Source organism: Brachyhypopomus gauderio, chromosome 6 (genome assembly GCF_052324685.1).
Source record: "Brachyhypopomus gauderio isolate BG-103 chromosome 6, BGAUD_0.2, whole genome shotgun sequence".
NCBI classification, from domain to species: Eukaryota; Metazoa; Chordata; class Actinopteri; order Gymnotiformes; family Hypopomidae; genus Brachyhypopomus; species Brachyhypopomus gauderio.
Genome location: NC_135216.1, coordinates 16,265,064 through 16,280,477, shown reverse-complemented (window position 1 = coordinate 16,280,477; position 15,414 = coordinate 16,265,064). Strand labels below are relative to the sequence as shown.

Here is a 15,414-nt window from a genome sequence, read left to right as displayed (position 1 = left end):
CGAAACTAGAGGCGATTTTGTGAGGACATGATAGCTAGAAGTACCGCATTTCCAACACCTCTTCCATTGTTTTCTATATAGTATTTATCAAATGTTTTGACCACCCCACCCCCGTTTTTTTCCCCCTGGTCTGTAACATAACATCAGAACAGATTAGTAGAAATTATTCATTGAGAAGTCACAACAAAAGAGGGTGGTAGCCTACTTACAGAACAGTGCCCACGGCTCAGGTGACATGGATAGTGACCTCACGCTTGTGTGGCGGCACGCTCTACTCCCCGCCAAGCGCACGGCTTCTCTCGCGCTCTTATTTTGATGCAGCAGGACAAGCACAAACGCACAGACCGAAAGACATTCAAAAGCATCATGGGTAGGAGGAGGGGTCAAAGGTGGAGGGTCAGAGGTGGATGGGTGGCCAAGCAGCTGCAGGGAGAGGACCAGCAGGCTACAGAAGGGAGGTTATTCTTTTTTTTCTTTCTCTCTTTTAGTAAAACAGAGGCATCCTCGTTTTCCAAATATCCCCATCATAAACCAGCCACTGTGAACAATGGGTGAAACCCCAAGATGGGCCATTTTCCTAATGGTGGTGAAAGAAGGCTGATTACCTTTATTTTGGTAACAGATTTTTAAAACCAAGATGCACTTATGAACCACCCACAAGGTTTTGGTGAGGCTCTCCAAACTGTGAGGCAATTTCATCGAGTAATGACACACGGATAAATAAAGCGAAGGTGTTTTTAGGCCCCCACACTCATTACCACGGCCACGTCTTTGATCGGAGCAGTTCCTAGTCTCCAGTCTGAAGGGTGACTATGAAAAGGGATATTTGAATAACAGGAAATTAGAAATGTGCAGCATATTGCAGTCGAATATTCCAGCAGGAGACGCAGCGAGACAGACATTCAGTAGGAATTAAAACCAGCATGTTTAATAAAGCTTGGGTACCAAACTGCAATACAATTTAGGAACAGTTTGAACACAGCCACACAAGTTTTAATGCACAATGCTACAGGAGCTTCAAACAGTCAGACAACTTTATAAAAAGCAACCGCTTCATAAAAATAAAAGGGGCCTCTAAATAGAGCCCATAATATTATATACAAGCATACAAGAGGTGAGGTAGCAAACTCGACCATAACTATATTATGGCTTCTCAAAAAAAAAAAAAAAAAACAAATTAAAAAAGTCACCAATAGCCTTGGCAGACAGAGGGCTTATGGGGCCCGAAGCCAATTGTGTGCATAGTGAAGGTTTGGTTAATAACCTTGATCAAACGAGTCCTCTGAGGAACTGACGCCCGCCTCTTGCAGCAGCAAAGCAAAGTGCTTGTGTCTCCTCTCTTTTGCCGCCTGCTTTGACTTCAGCGAGGATGAGGAGGTCAGCGAGACCCTTGTGGATGACTGACGCTGCTTCTTGGATGGAGAGCTGCACCCGCGAGGGTGGAGCTGTGTGCAGGGGCCTGGTCTGGGCCGCACACCACACGGTGACCAAGTCTCCTTCCCAGAGTCCTCCTCTTCCGAGTCGGTGTCTGTTACAACGAGACCACAGAGCTTAAGACTTGAGCTTCAAGATGCAGTTTTACTCTGATTAACATCAACGCAAGCTGGGCGGAGTATTGGGCGGTGTTCACATGGTGGAGTCGATTCCTTAAAATGGTTTGGCCAGGATATTATTCCTCATTTACTACAACCCTTAAATCTTCTCAATATCATTGGATTTACCTCCTACTGGTTTTGGTCCTCAGTTCTGGTTGTGTGCTCAAATTACTAGCCTTGAACACCACCAGCAAACAAACTGCTAACAATATATTTGTACATTACAGTAAACTATTTGAATAATATTCTTGTGGAAACACAGGCATATTTCCAAGCTTCTTCGGTTGTGGTGTACAGGAGACCCTGGCCTGCTTTCATAGGGCCAGTGGGATTTTCTCTCCCCCCACCATTGGTCATCCCATGAGAAGCAACATTTGATGTGCAGAGCTTTTCTGCTGAAGTTGAATTTTTCTCAACTCGATCCACAAGGATCCGTGTGTGTGTGTGTGTGTGTGTGTGTGTGTGTGTGTGTGTGTGGCGGAATGAGCAGAGCCTGCAGAATCCACATCCTGCCGTGGGATATGATGGCATTTTGAAGAAAATCTGCTCCGCCATATGAATGCACCCTTACAGCACAAACAGGCACGGCACACATCTAACATCAGAATTTTAGCAGAAACGAGTGACAAAGTAGCTGCAGAAATCGTGCTCTGAAGGATTAATAATCTCCCCCTGGACCACTATGACGCTCTTCTACTCGTATGCAACATAAAATCCCTGACACACAAGCGTGACGGGTAATTGACTTACTGTTGGAGTAGCTGCTGACCTCTGACCTCGCTGGAGAGTAGGAAGCCTTCCGCTGGCCTTTGCCCTTAAGACACGGGTCTGAGGGCTTCGACATGATGGTCATTTTACTTTTACCTTCTTTGGAGGACTTGTAAAAGAGGCCTAGATCTTTGGACAGGCTGGATTTAGCAGTCTTGCTCCTCATGTCTATGTCAGGGTGCATGGGGAGCCCATCCCCGGGGGTGGGCCGGAACCTCCCCACGGGGCCCTCGGGGGCCTTGGACGAGCCCTTGCTCAGTTTGCTCAGCTTGCTGAGGGACAGGGCCTTGTCCAGCTTGGAAGCAAGCCGCTCCTGTTCGCTCTGCCGGTACTTCTTCCCGCCGCCTTTAGACACCTGCTGAAGGCCAACGCCGTCAGTAACATCCTTTATGGAGGAGGAAAGCACGAGCAGACGTGGGGGATTTAGAGGCAGTGGTTCTGATTGGACCCACCTCTAGGGAGTAGCTGGAGGAAGGCTCCTGCTCGTTCCAGCTCCTGCTCCTCCTCTTGGGTCTCGTCACGCCGCTGTCCGCCTCCTCCTCCTCCTCGTCCTCGCGGACGGAGGCGTGGCTACGCTTCCTCAGCATCTCTCCGTTCTCAGAGTCCTCGGAGTACAGCGAGCTCCTGGATAACCTACACACACACACACACACACACACACACACAGCACAGGGATGAGCTCTGGCAGCCAACAGCTCACCATCGACGGGCCCATGCGTCTGGCTGGGGGCTCATGCATGGCACAGGCCTCCACTCACTCACTTCCCACACTTGGTGTCCATTTTGCTGGAGGGCGGGGAGGCAGCGGCCGGTCCGTGCCTGCGCTTGGGTGGCCGGCCGGGGCCTCTCCTGGTCAGGGCTCTGCTCCTCTCCTCGCAGTGCTGCAGAAATGGCTGCTGCTTCTCTCTACAAGCGCCACGAGGAGAAGCAGTGAACATCGTTTACCCCACAGGAATGAAAAATAAGAAAAATCTGCTCATTAACGCCACCAGCTTCCCACAGTGCTGGAGGATGGTGGGTGTGTACAGGGTCAAGGGGGCGGGGCCATGACCCCGGGGGACGTACGCTTTCTCGTGGCGTCTCTGGAGCCTAAGCAGCTCTCTCTGTTTGTCTTTGTAGCGGCGCTGTAGTTCAGCGAGCCGCACCCGGTAGTCCACCTCCACCGTCTCCATCCCCTCCAGAGAAGTTTTAGAAAACATCTGGGAGGAAGAGGAAGGCAAGTTATGACCTACGACCCCGACCCACTGAGTGTCTTCCGGCATCTCTGTAAAGGTGACTTGTTCACACTAAATAACAACGCTCTCATCAGTCTTAAAGGGGCCAATTTGAGATACAACAACTAAAATCCAAATCCTCAAAGAGCTACTAGTGAAGGTGAAGCTGACGCCATCTTCTCTGCCATCTCCTTCATTTAATTTACAAACTACAGCGCTACTACGTCCTCCTGATGAGCTCCTATGGGCCCCATATGACCGTTACCACAAGATTTCAACATCAAAACACAGACAAAACGGCGAGTTCAGGGCGGAGCCTGGGAAGGGGGCGGAGCCTGAGGTGCAGCGCGAGAGGCACGTACGGGTTGGTCCTTCTTCTGCCTCCAGCTGTATTTCTTGTTGGGGTCGAGCTCTCTGGGGAGACGGATGCTGACTTGAGGTTGCCACTCGATGGCCTCTAGGAGCACTTGTCTGCCAGCTTCCAGGAGACTCTCTAATCCACAGTGCATTATGCCTGAACACACACACACACACACACACACACACACACACACACACACACACACACACACACACACACACACACACACACACACAATCAATACAGACATTCATTATGAGCAGCCTACACGGGGAAGGCCTCGGGCCAGTCTATCTGCAGAAAACATGGGTGCTGTGTGTCGAGATGCCTAAATGGATCCGGATGTTCTGCGTGGGATGAGACTAACGTGCACCGCCTTCGTTTCCCCCTCTGATCTACTCCTTTACTCTAAAAGATGCATGAAGCTTTAAGAGCGCCCGCACTAAGGAGAGTCCAGGCTGCAGGGTTCTAGTTCTCCAGCAAGCTGGATTATTCCTACGCATCCATCCACGCCCCCGCCAACTAGCCACGCCTCCTCCTTACCTAGCTCCGCCTCTCTCTGGTGCCGCTGCATCTCCAGCTCGGCCAGCTGACTGAGGAGAGCCATGCCCTCCGCTGCGCTGGTCTCCAGAAGGCTCGCGGGCCCTGGGGAGGTCAACTCCGCCCGAATGGCCAAGGCTGCGGCTTGGGGCATCTCGCTGGCGGCGACCAGGGCAAACATCCCTGCCAGGGGGTCCTCCAGCAGGATGGGAAGCGGCCCGGGGCTGGTGGGCTGCGTGGCCAGGACGCTGGAGGGGAAGGCCAGATCGTTGTACGGCGTCTCCAGGTCGGGGGTGCCACGGGAGGCGGGCTCGTGGAGGTCTCGCGGCGAGAGGAACTCGCCACGAACGGAAGGGGAGTCACAGCGATGCTCCGTGGGCCGAGAGTCGGCGTAGTTGGGGGAGGGGTGGGCGTAGTTGGGGGAGGGGTGGGCGTAGGCAGCATCTGGAAGGTGGAGGGCCCTGCCTGCATCTTCTGCTGCAGGGACTCTGTCGGAGTCAGCGTCCAGTATTTGGTACGGTCCTTGGCAGCTCGACGAGGTGATGTCCACTTTGCTGTCCTGCTCGTCTTCGTTCTCCTCCTCCTCCTCCACCGGCGAGGCAGCGGCTCTGGAATGGGACTCCTCCTCAGTCAGAACGCCGGGGTACCGCCCAGGAAGAGGAGCCGCAGGACGGAGAGGCTCCACGTGGCCCACCCCGCCCAGCCCTTCCTTGCTGTCGTCCGGGCTGGACTCCTCCTTGAACGGCACGCTGTCCTCCTCCATAGGCTCTGCCTCTCTGGACACTTCAATCGCCACCGGGGAGCACAGGAGGCGGGGCTTGACGTCGGGCGGCCCGGTCGGACGCTCCTCGCCCTTGGCCTGCAGCGGGACGGCGGCCAGAGCGTCAGGCCCGGTGCCGTGCCCGGGCGCCGGCTGCAGCAGGTAGGGGTAGCGTCTGCCGTACGGTGCCGTTAGCGCCTGGTAGGGGTAGTCAGGAGGGATTTCTGCCAAAATACGCAGTAGACAGAGCGGTGTGTGTGAGTGCTTATGCAAAGAGCAGAGGGGCTTAGTACCTCACAACAGAGTGACAAAATGATTAATCACCACACACACTCTTCAGCACGGGGGCGCTTTATGAAACTTTCATGAGCCCATGGCCCCAGTACAAGCATCTCAGAAACACACACACACACACACACGCACACACACACACACACACCCCCCCCCCCATACGGTCTTGAGAGAACATAAATATCCATTCGCTCCAAACACTGAACGTTTGAGAAGGGAGAGTGCAGGGAAGAGCGGTAGCTAAAGTGGTGCTGCCGTGAGAAGCTCCATCTGGGTGGAGCGGCAGCTGGTAATCCCATATGTGGGGATATTTGCAGCCTACTCATTAAGGCTCCTCTAGGCAGCGCACAGAGACATGAAGAATGGCTGCGTGCCTGCGGCGTGCGTCCGACACGGCCCCCGGGCCCAGCGGCAGAGCGCACAGGAGGAACAGAGGACCTTAGCGCAAAGCCTTAGTGGCAGGTTATGGTGCGCAAATAAAAGTAGCTGTATTATGTCACTGCGTAAAAACAAAAGTGATGAAGGTTCATAACTGTTTATGCAGAACCACAAGGCGTTTTATAAGGCATAATAAAAAGCCCTAGTTTACTTACCGGGATATAAAGCGGGGAAGGAAGTGGACGCTGGTTTCTGCAGGTCCAGCTCGTCTTTTTCAGGCACCTCCACAGACTCCCGTTTGGGGCGGATGGGGGAGGGGGGCGGCGGGGAGGCGGGGCTGACCAGGTGGGGGGCGGGACTAGACGGGTGCGAGCAGGACAGTTGGGGCAGAGCGCCCTCTTTGGGCCTCTCCTCGGACTTGAGGGTGGCGACCGGGGAGGGCAGCGGTGTGACGGGCAGGGGCGTCAGGGCCTTCCTGTAGGAGGTGGAGGGGGTGGGAGAGCGAATGGGCGGTTTGCGCCCGTGCAGGACTGAAGTGGGGATGCCCGACAGGCTGGATTTGGGCCCCTCTCCACCTCTCCTATTGGCCTTGTCTTCCAGGTCCGCACGCTGTTCCTTTAACCTTTCCTAAGCAATCAAAACACACAGTCAGGAGTCACTTTGTGCACTCAAGTAACAGGAAACGCCCAGTTTAGGGGGAGGAGAGACTGGGAGGGGGGGGTCTCCTACCACAAAATGGTTCCTCTGCAGCTCCATGACTTGGGCAGCCTGCTGCTGGATCATGTAGAGCTCCTGCTGTCGGAAGAGCTGCTGGTGTGAGAGGAGCTGTAGCTGGTGTGCGTGCTGCAGGCTCCCGTCTGGCGGCGGGAACACGGCGGGCCACAGCGGAGGTCCGCGCTCCAACATCTCCGACGCTGCAAGAGGAGGGGGCAGCGTCAGCGGGCGCTCACGTACCACCTGCGCTACAATGGGACACGTCCGCGGGCGTGCACGTGCAAGTGTAGGCACGCGGCGTCAGACGTGGGAACACAAACGGACGCAAGAAGTGAGGCGGTGGGGGCGGGGGGGGACGGGGGTGGGGGAGACACCTACTGTAGTGTGGAAGGTGCTCGGTAGGAATGACGACCAGCTGTCCAGTCTGGGGGTCACGGGCAAACTGGTAGGACGGGGGAACGGATCCAGGCAGGGTGGGGTAGCCCGGGGGCAGGGCCTGGTGGAGTGAGGGAGGTCCTAATCCTGCACAGAGAGGGAGGGAGGGGGAGAGAGAGTGAGAGAGAGAGCAGAGTTCATGAGGGCGTTCCCTGCCAAGGCTCCAGTTGATGGTCCATTGCTTCACTGCCTGGCGGTTTCATGCGTGCTCTGGAGCTAATCTCCCCCAAGAGTCCCTGTTCCCACCATAACGTCACCCCACAGTTTCCCGAGCAGACCTCCCTCCACTGCTGACAGACGTCCCAGCACTTTAAACGCTGCATTTTTAAGGGACACTGATGCTTTTCCAGCAAAGTCTAGACAGAAATTCCAGAGTCACTGTGTTGTGTTATTTTTGGAAAGAGAGCTTGCATGGTCTGGGTACATTTCTAAGAACGTCTCGGGCCTTGGGCCCATTGGAAAGTCCTGGTAAGTGAACAGGGACAGAGGGGGAGAAAGAAATAATCGCAAGGACAGAGGACAATTGCCGTCCTCACCCCGAGAGAGGTAGCCATCAAGAATTACAAGATACACATTCCATAGATGTGTTTTTCAAATACTTCACAAAACGTTTTAAATGTAGCCTTTTAGGACAGGGTTTCTAAGCACTTGCCGTATGGAGAACCAGGCAGCCACATAGAGGACGCTCCAGGGCGGGGCAACCATGGATGAGAGGCAAGATGGGAGGCGGAGTCTGTAGTCCAGCGGCCCGCCCCTAGGGAGGGGCCACCGGTGACCATTAGGTTGGGGTTGAGTCCACTCGCTGACACCATGGGAGGATGCATCTGAGTGTAGTCTGCCAACTCCTTATTCTCTCTGGAGATAAACAAAGTCGCAATGAAATCCAATACGTGTTTTTGGTTTAAACACTAAACCTGCTAGGCAGCAAGAAAACTAGACAGCAGGACTTCAGAACATGGGGGAGGAACACACACACAATACTGGTGCATTATTATGAACATGTTAAAATGCACACTCATGAATCTCCATGTTTTGTAGGCAAGAATTGGAAATTATTTGGAATCAAATAATTACCATTTGTTTACTCATCAAAACACTTATAGAACACTCATCTGGAATTATACCCTAGGTAGGACACGCACACAATGACACATTTGCACCATCAGAATTCATGTGTCATTTTTTTAAATATAAAGAATGAAAGATTTTGCAGCAATACTCCTTTACACAGGCTTCTGACCCATTTCCCCAGATAAGAAGAGCTGCCAGGTGCTCTCGGATCCCCTCAAGCCCCCCGGGCCGGTCAGTACCACCATGTCATCTTGCTGTGACTAAGACAGCAACTCTGGGGATGGTTCCAAATTAAATTCAAAGCTCAACACACATGAGGTTTGCAAAAGTACCCTCAAATTCATCTACTAAAGAATCCCCATCTGAAGGGGAGAGCAACAAATAAATAAATGAGCCTTCAAGGGATGTTCTTACAGGACTCGAAAGATTTTTAAATGTTTTTTAATGATCTAACTGCACTCTCTCTCTGCCTTCTTGAAGAGCAGAGCAGAGAAATCCACTCTGGCTACGACCCAGTCAAAGTCTCAACACCAGTCCCTATTTTTGAGTAACTTTCAGACCACACACACAATCTTTCAGCCAATACAAAACTTGGGCAACACTTCAGACCACATGTCACGTGTATAGAGATATGCATACAAGCCAGTGAACTTCATGGAATGTTTCTCTTAATATCAAAAAGCCAAGACAGCAAAGTATAGGACATGAGCTCAATAGGGCAGAATATATATATCACATCACCAAGTATTCATATTAGAAGAGTAAATATAATGATGACACCATAAAAGCTCACAATTCTGAACTATAATCAACATCAGAAATGCAGTGTCCACATGCTCAATACTCCACTCCCAATCCAAAACAGCTCCAGGTTTCCTAACTATTACATTTCCTTCTGCTCCGAGAGTCTGGCTTGACCCGAGGCCAATGTGATTTTAACCCCCCCGGTAGCTTCAGACTAGCGTAGCATCTTTCATCACACTATTAAATTTATGTTCTGTGAAACGCGAAACTGGGAGTTTGGAGAAGATCCCCAGAGAAAAGAATTACGGATTAAAAATGGCAGAATTCATAAAAATAAAACCACAGGGGTGGGGGTGAGGGGGTGGCCATAGTCCACTACAGGAACACGAGATATGCTGCAAGAACAATTTGAGCCCAAACCAGCAGATTCTTCACGTTTCACGTCACACCGCATCACGTTTACATCTACAAAAGGCCCAGGAGCTTCCCACCACGTCTCACCTCAGGACCTTCTCCTGCTCCCGCTCAAGACGGACCGACAGGAGGCGTTCGTCACGGTGACGCACTCGTTCGTCACCTTCTTCCTCTTCCTCACGGCGTGGGCCTGTAGAGCAAAAGCACTCGATCATGACGGAGAGCCATGGTTCAGTCCGCAGTACTGACGTACAGTCGTTCTGGTTTATGAGAGGTTACTCAACAGGTCTGGAAAGCCTCATTATGACATGAATCTTATAATAATCTTTGGAATTTTCAAAGTGAAATTAGCAAAACTAGCATTAGCTTTAGTGTTTTCCAACTAAAAACGGCAAAAAATCTGCCTTACAGCCACTTCTGAGATTCCATTAATCACAGGGGTTCAAGTTCAGACAAGTCAAAAGCAACAAGTTTGCACGATTTGGCAATACAAAGCGACCATAAAGACCACTTGCAGAGAGCTCAGAACAAGCTCCAGACTGTCTTAGGGCTAACTAAACAATCCTCGCCACTACTATTATAGCAGGAGGAGATGAAGTGATGGGAAGGTTTAGGACCATAACCATTTGGGAGTTCTGATTGAGACAAACGGCATTCTCCACTTACACTAAGCGTGTTCACACACGCAGATAAAGGTGCAGACCCTTGTCGAGGCCGATTGCAGTCGGACTCCCTGAGAGTGATGCAGCACAAACTGTACTGAACCTTGGTGATACCGTCAGTCAGTAGCTGGGAGGAGACGGCGTTTTCCCGCCTCAGACGGGACATACAGATCTCCGCTGTGCTCCGGGGGGGGTAAGGTTTTCGCCTGTTTCCAATGTTACCAGAAGCTTGTCTTACACGCTGCGTGTTTGCTTCAGAAACACTGCAGACCGGTCAAGCAGGGCTCGTGGCACGCGTGCGCGGACACATACACACACTCATCTCTCAACCCCTCCTTCTGAAATACTTAAATTCAAACATCTCACCGTGAGAGGACTAATATTATTACTACAATCCCTCAGCACACAGGAGGACATAAATTAATGCCTCTCTCCACATGTCCACCCCCCCCCCCCCCCCCCCCCCCCACCCCAAAACTTCTTCTCTGGACTGATTCTATTGCTTAGCAACAAACCTAAAGCCTTATTAGAATTCAGCACTTGTTTACAGCGTTTAGTTCTGCTCTGTGAATTACATTTCTAATGCAGGCCGGCAGGCGGTTCCTTAGCGGAAGGTTCAACGCTCTCCACGCGCTAGCGGGAAGCGCTCGGGGGCTGGCGAGGCAGCGTGCTCACGGCCAGGCCCCGAGCGCCGGCTTTGGCGCACGGCCTCCGCCGAGCGATTGGAGGAACGGAAGTGCCTGGGTTCCGCCCCCCGTGCATGTTTTGCCTCCGCGGCGAGGGCAGCGTGACCTTGTCTCTGAGGCACGGCCAAACAAACACGCTCCCTGCACGCCCAGGCTGGCAAGGTCGACGGGACCGCGTCTTATTTTAGAGAATCGATTTTTGAACGTCAAGGCATGCCCAAAAGCACAACGGCTTTCTAGAACGACTGTTGCGTTGGATCGTTGGGGGGGGTTCATTTTAATAAGAGTCAAGTTACCTTTGATGCCTCCACCCAGCAGAGTCCTGTCACGGTCCGATACAGAACTGGGCTTGGTGTTATTGTCTCTCTGCCGAGCCACGGCTACAGCGATGCCCACGGGCGGGTGACGGACCTCAGCCTCCCCCTGCGAGGAGCTCCCGTCCCGGCCAAATGACTTGGCGCTTTCTGGCCTCTCCGGCTCCCTCTTCAGCTGCTTCCCCAGCTGCTGGGGTGGTACGGGCTGGGCCCTGGAGCCCGGGGGCTGACCGGCCTCCAGTTTCAGGTTTCCCAGTCCTCCGAACGGGCCACGGCTCTCCGCGCCCTGCCTGGACGCCACCTCGCCTGAAAAGTTGCCACTGTACTTGATGAGGCTCTGCATAGCGGACACCTCGCCACGGGCCTCGGGGTGGAGACCTCCCGGGCTGGCCCTGCTGCCCAAGGGTCGCGGCACGGACGCCGGGTCCAGATACATACGCTTCCCCTCCTGCTCGGGCCGGGAGCCGTGGGCATGCTGAGCCGCCAAGGCAGCCATGTGGCTGGTGTAGTTTCCCATCTCGAAACTCTTCCACTTGGTCTCGGCTGAGTGGAGCACCGCTGGGTCTAGGGAGGAGAAGGAAGGGCCGGACCTCTGCACGACGTCACGCTCCTGGTTCCGCCCTTCCACCTCCAGGCCCATTTTGATCAAGTGTTTGGGCACGGCACCGGGCAAGTCCCTGACATCCGGACTGTGGCCAGATTTGGACGCGTGCAGATCAGAGGGCGGTGGCCTTTTCATGGCCTGGCTTGTGGCCCTGATCACCGAGCCCTCTTCACGTCCAACGTCTCTCTTGACATCACCATGAGCGGGAGATTCGCTCCTAACCGAAGAGCGCCCGTGGTCCGCGAGCACCCTCTCGGGCCCCACCAGCGGGAGCGCTCTCTGTGCGTCCCGGTCCCTGCTTTTGTCAGCTTTATTATCCCGAGCTTGCGAGGCGATCTGGATGGGCCCTTTCCGCTCGTCGTAAACCTCGACAGAAGGCACATAAGTTGGAGCGGTCACTCTGTGTTCCTTGGCCGACTCCTTGGCGGCCGAATAGAGCGGGTACAGGCCGGGCAGCATGTGGTGAGCGGAAGGGTAGGTGCCAGAAGACACCAGCCTGCCTGGGAGGTGGGCGGGGCTGCTCTGCAGGGGGGTGGGGCTGGTGCAAGACGCGTGCAGAGCTCCGAGCGACGGGGCCAGCGGGTCAGGCCGTTTGTGCTTGTCGGCTGAACCCAGCGGCTGGACGTTCTCGGCGTCCCGCTCGCGCCTCTCCTGCTCCGCGCTCAGGTACCTGGCCGGCGTGCCGCTGCCACTCCTGCAGTTCCCGAGCGAGGAGGGCTGGAGGGGGTGTTTGGGTTTGGCGTCCGCAGCCCCCACGCCAGGCGAGTGCTGGTGAAAGAAAGGCCACGCGTACTCTGCCGCCTTGGCGGGCCGCTCCGAGCCGCCCGCCCTGCGATCGTCCTCCGCCTTCACGTCCTGGGTGAGGTCCACGACGCTGCGGGGACGCGGTTCCTCCCGCACCCGCCGCTGGACGCCGTGGCCTTGCTCGCTCTTGCACGGCCTGTCCTTGGCCATCTCACGCCCTGGGTCTTTGGCACTCCTGAGGGGAGGCAGGGCCTCCTTCTCCCGGGAGAGAGAGCCGGGCATGTGGGCGACCAGTCCGCGAGCCATGGTAGGTTGGGAAGAGTGGACTGACCCTGGCAGGTAAAACCCTTCTGCAAAAGACCACAGACAGAAAGGGTTAAAAGTTAAAACGGCTCAGTGCTCTTAAAATTGCCAGGAGCATGGGAAAAAAAGGTTAGCTATATTCCAACCATCCTGAGAAATTCTGTAGAATAAATTTCCTGCTTTATTGTGGTGGGGCCATCAAGGGATATCAAGACGCTCTGTAAAGCAGAACCAGAACTTGCTCTGCAGCGGGAAGCAGCTTTCAGCTGAGCTACAGAACAAGAGTGCTTGGTGACATGTACTGTAAAGAAAGCTATGCTGCATTAAAAAATGCAAGACCATTTGGCTTAAAACAACCCCCTGCAGCTTCTGGACCAGAGAGAGAAAAACACTGTTCTACCCACCATCAGCACCAGCTGCTCTTTGATAGATTACACTAATGTCTGTGAATTGGATCTGAACACAAATGAAGTGAATTTGATGTTTGGCAAAGCACAATTCATTCCAGGCTAAGGAAAATATCACTTGATGCATAATGAACTCGATACATTTTTAGAAAGGAATCTTGATCCTGTCTCCTGTTAAGGTTTAAATACGAGATGACAAACTTAATCTTCCCAAGACGATTACACACAATATAAGCAATTTCATTGAAGACTAAAATGTCTTAAAATGGAGGAGGCAGTTCTTCTTCATTTGTTTGGTCAAACCAACCTTTTTGGGAGTCGAAGAGAGCATGCTGGCCTAGCTGTGGGTGCTCCAGATGCCCCAGGGGCAGATAAGGACTGGGGTAGAGACCACTCGGGAGGTGAGAGAACCCTGTGGTGAACAAAGAGAATTACCAGATGGAGAGAGAGACAGAATGACAGAAGGACAGAATGACAGACAGGTGCCTGATATTATGTGCGCCAGGCTAATTATCCAGAGACGCATTATGACATTCAACAGTAGACCTATATTTCCTTTCCTTTCTTTAGAAATATCCTGAAAGACCATCACATTTTCAGAACTGTCAAGCGAACATTTCTGCCAGACTTGGTTACCATTTCAATAGTTTATCCCTCTTTTCACAAGCGAACAACAGACTTCAAGATTTAATCTCTCCTCATGAATCTACGTCAAACCCGGAGCAGTGAACTGCCTTGGTAGAATCATAAAACAGAATTATGAACACCAAAAGCAGAGGAAAAAAATATTTTTCACTTCTGACAACTGGTCACTGGGGAGGGCCCATTCAAACACGCCCAAAGTCATGAATTTCAAGACTTAACCAAGGCCAGAGGAGTATGCACTACACACATGGGTACAAACACTCCCACAAGAAGGCCCAGGGAAACGGATCGGGAGAGAGACAACATTCCTCTGCTTTAAATAGCACTCGCATGGCACAACAAGGTTGCTGGCACTATGAACAAACAGCCCTTTAAAGATAAAAATAATTGACATTTCTCTTAGGAAAAGGCAGCAGCAAATGCTTAGACCCAACCTCCGCTCGCATATCCCGCCCCCTCCCTGCTCACTACCCCGCCCGCTCTCTACCCCACCCCCTCCCTGCTCTCGTCCCCGCCCCCCTCCATTCACCACAGGTCAATACGGAGCTACGCAACAGCCTCCATGGTATCGCGTCTGTCAAGGATTAATTCCATCGCGGCGGCCGGGCGAGGGAGCTCTGCTCTGGAGGGAGGAGCCGAGGCGGCACGCCCCCAAGGGCAGGGAGGAGGAGAAAACCGCTCCAACCTGTTGCCACGTTTACGGAGAAGCCTGGCAACACGGCAGAGGCATCAAACGCCCTGGCCTCCAGCGCGCTCTGAACCCCACGCCGCCTCTGCCCCTAGGGCCCTGCACACACCCACGTACTAAAATGTTGCTGTCTGGTTGGGGCCTGTCCCTGCCCCCAAGCTGGCGTCTCGAAAGCATGCAATCATTTACAGCCCTCACAGCCATGGCGATTTGAGCGGAGGGGGGGGGGTGGGGTCAAGAGGTGCTGGGATGACTCATAAGAACAGCCTCGATGAGATGAGTCACCCGTGAGTCACAGTGCTGAACACACTGCACACGCTGGGTCTGCAGGAGGGAAGGCAGGCTTGGCAAAGGCCCACAATGCAAATAAAAGCAGCCCAGGCTCGCCTCGCTTCCTCCAGGCCAAAGAGACCAACATCGCCGGAGAAGAGGTCAAGCACAGGGTGACCTGCCGTATTAGCGGGCCATAGCCAGCAAGATCTATGGCAAGATACTGCAGCTTCCATCTGCAGGAGTGGAAAAAACTAAACAAAAAACAAAACAACTTCTGACGTTCAGAGATCAGAACTTGCTTAATAATCACCAAATAACAGCATATCTGCAACAAACTGCACAATTATGGCATCTTCAAAAGGCAAAAGGCGTGCGCGCACACGCACACACAGTTCTAGTATACTTAAAACTCTGAAAAAATTTCTTTGATGGCTCAGTTTTCTGAAAAGGTCCATAAGCATAATGGATTAGCTTTGGCATCTATGTAATTAACATCAAGTCCCATCATCAATATGTTTCATAAGCTTCGCCTGCATGGGTGCACAGCTCAGAGAGACAGACAGGCACCTAACAGGGTCTACCAGGGCCTGGGTCAGGGGTCAGCCAACCTTAAAATGTGCAGGGGATTGAATGAGCACGTAGATGTAGATGGGGCCTGCTCAAGATCGTTCAGATTGGCCTGGAAGGAGCTAAAACTTCAGTTGGCCCTTAAAACAGCTAAAAACGGAGCTCTGAATAGAGTCCTGTGTCAAACTGGGACAGAAACGCAGTCATGTTACAGAGCCACACCCTAGTCTCTGCAC

At 53.1% G+C, this 15,414-nt stretch overlaps 1 protein-coding gene across 2 annotated transcripts in view; it reads right to left on the bottom strand.

Moving 5' to 3' along the window:
• Positions 1–15,414, bottom strand: part of tnrc18 (trinucleotide repeat containing 18) — a 53,371-nt gene that overhangs the window by 20,435 nt on the left and 17,522 nt on the right. The window contains exons 4-17 of one of the 2 annotated variants that reach the window (XM_077009174.1): positions 13,313–13,417; positions 10,930–12,645; positions 9,373–9,475; positions 7,709–7,911; positions 7,000–7,143; positions 6,637–6,821; positions 6,123–6,534; positions 4,482–5,462; positions 3,940–4,091; positions 3,429–3,562; positions 3,126–3,269; positions 2,816–2,996; positions 2,346–2,721; positions 1,265–1,528 (exon numbers count right to left, since the gene is read on the bottom strand). In XM_077009174.1, coding sequence (XP_076865289.1) covers positions 1,265–1,528; positions 2,346–2,721; positions 2,816–2,996; positions 3,126–3,269; positions 3,429–3,562; positions 3,940–4,091; positions 4,482–5,462; positions 6,123–6,534; positions 6,637–6,821; positions 7,000–7,143; positions 7,709–7,911; positions 9,373–9,475; positions 10,930–12,645; positions 13,313–13,417 — 5,100 coding nt within the window. The remainder of the gene's footprint in view (positions 1–1,264; positions 1,529–2,345; positions 2,722–2,815; positions 2,997–3,125; positions 3,270–3,428; positions 3,563–3,939; positions 4,092–4,481; positions 5,463–6,122; positions 6,535–6,636; positions 6,822–6,999; positions 7,144–7,708; positions 7,912–9,372; positions 9,476–10,929; positions 12,646–13,312; positions 13,418–15,414) is intronic. The other variant, XM_077009175.1, reaches the window with a different exon arrangement.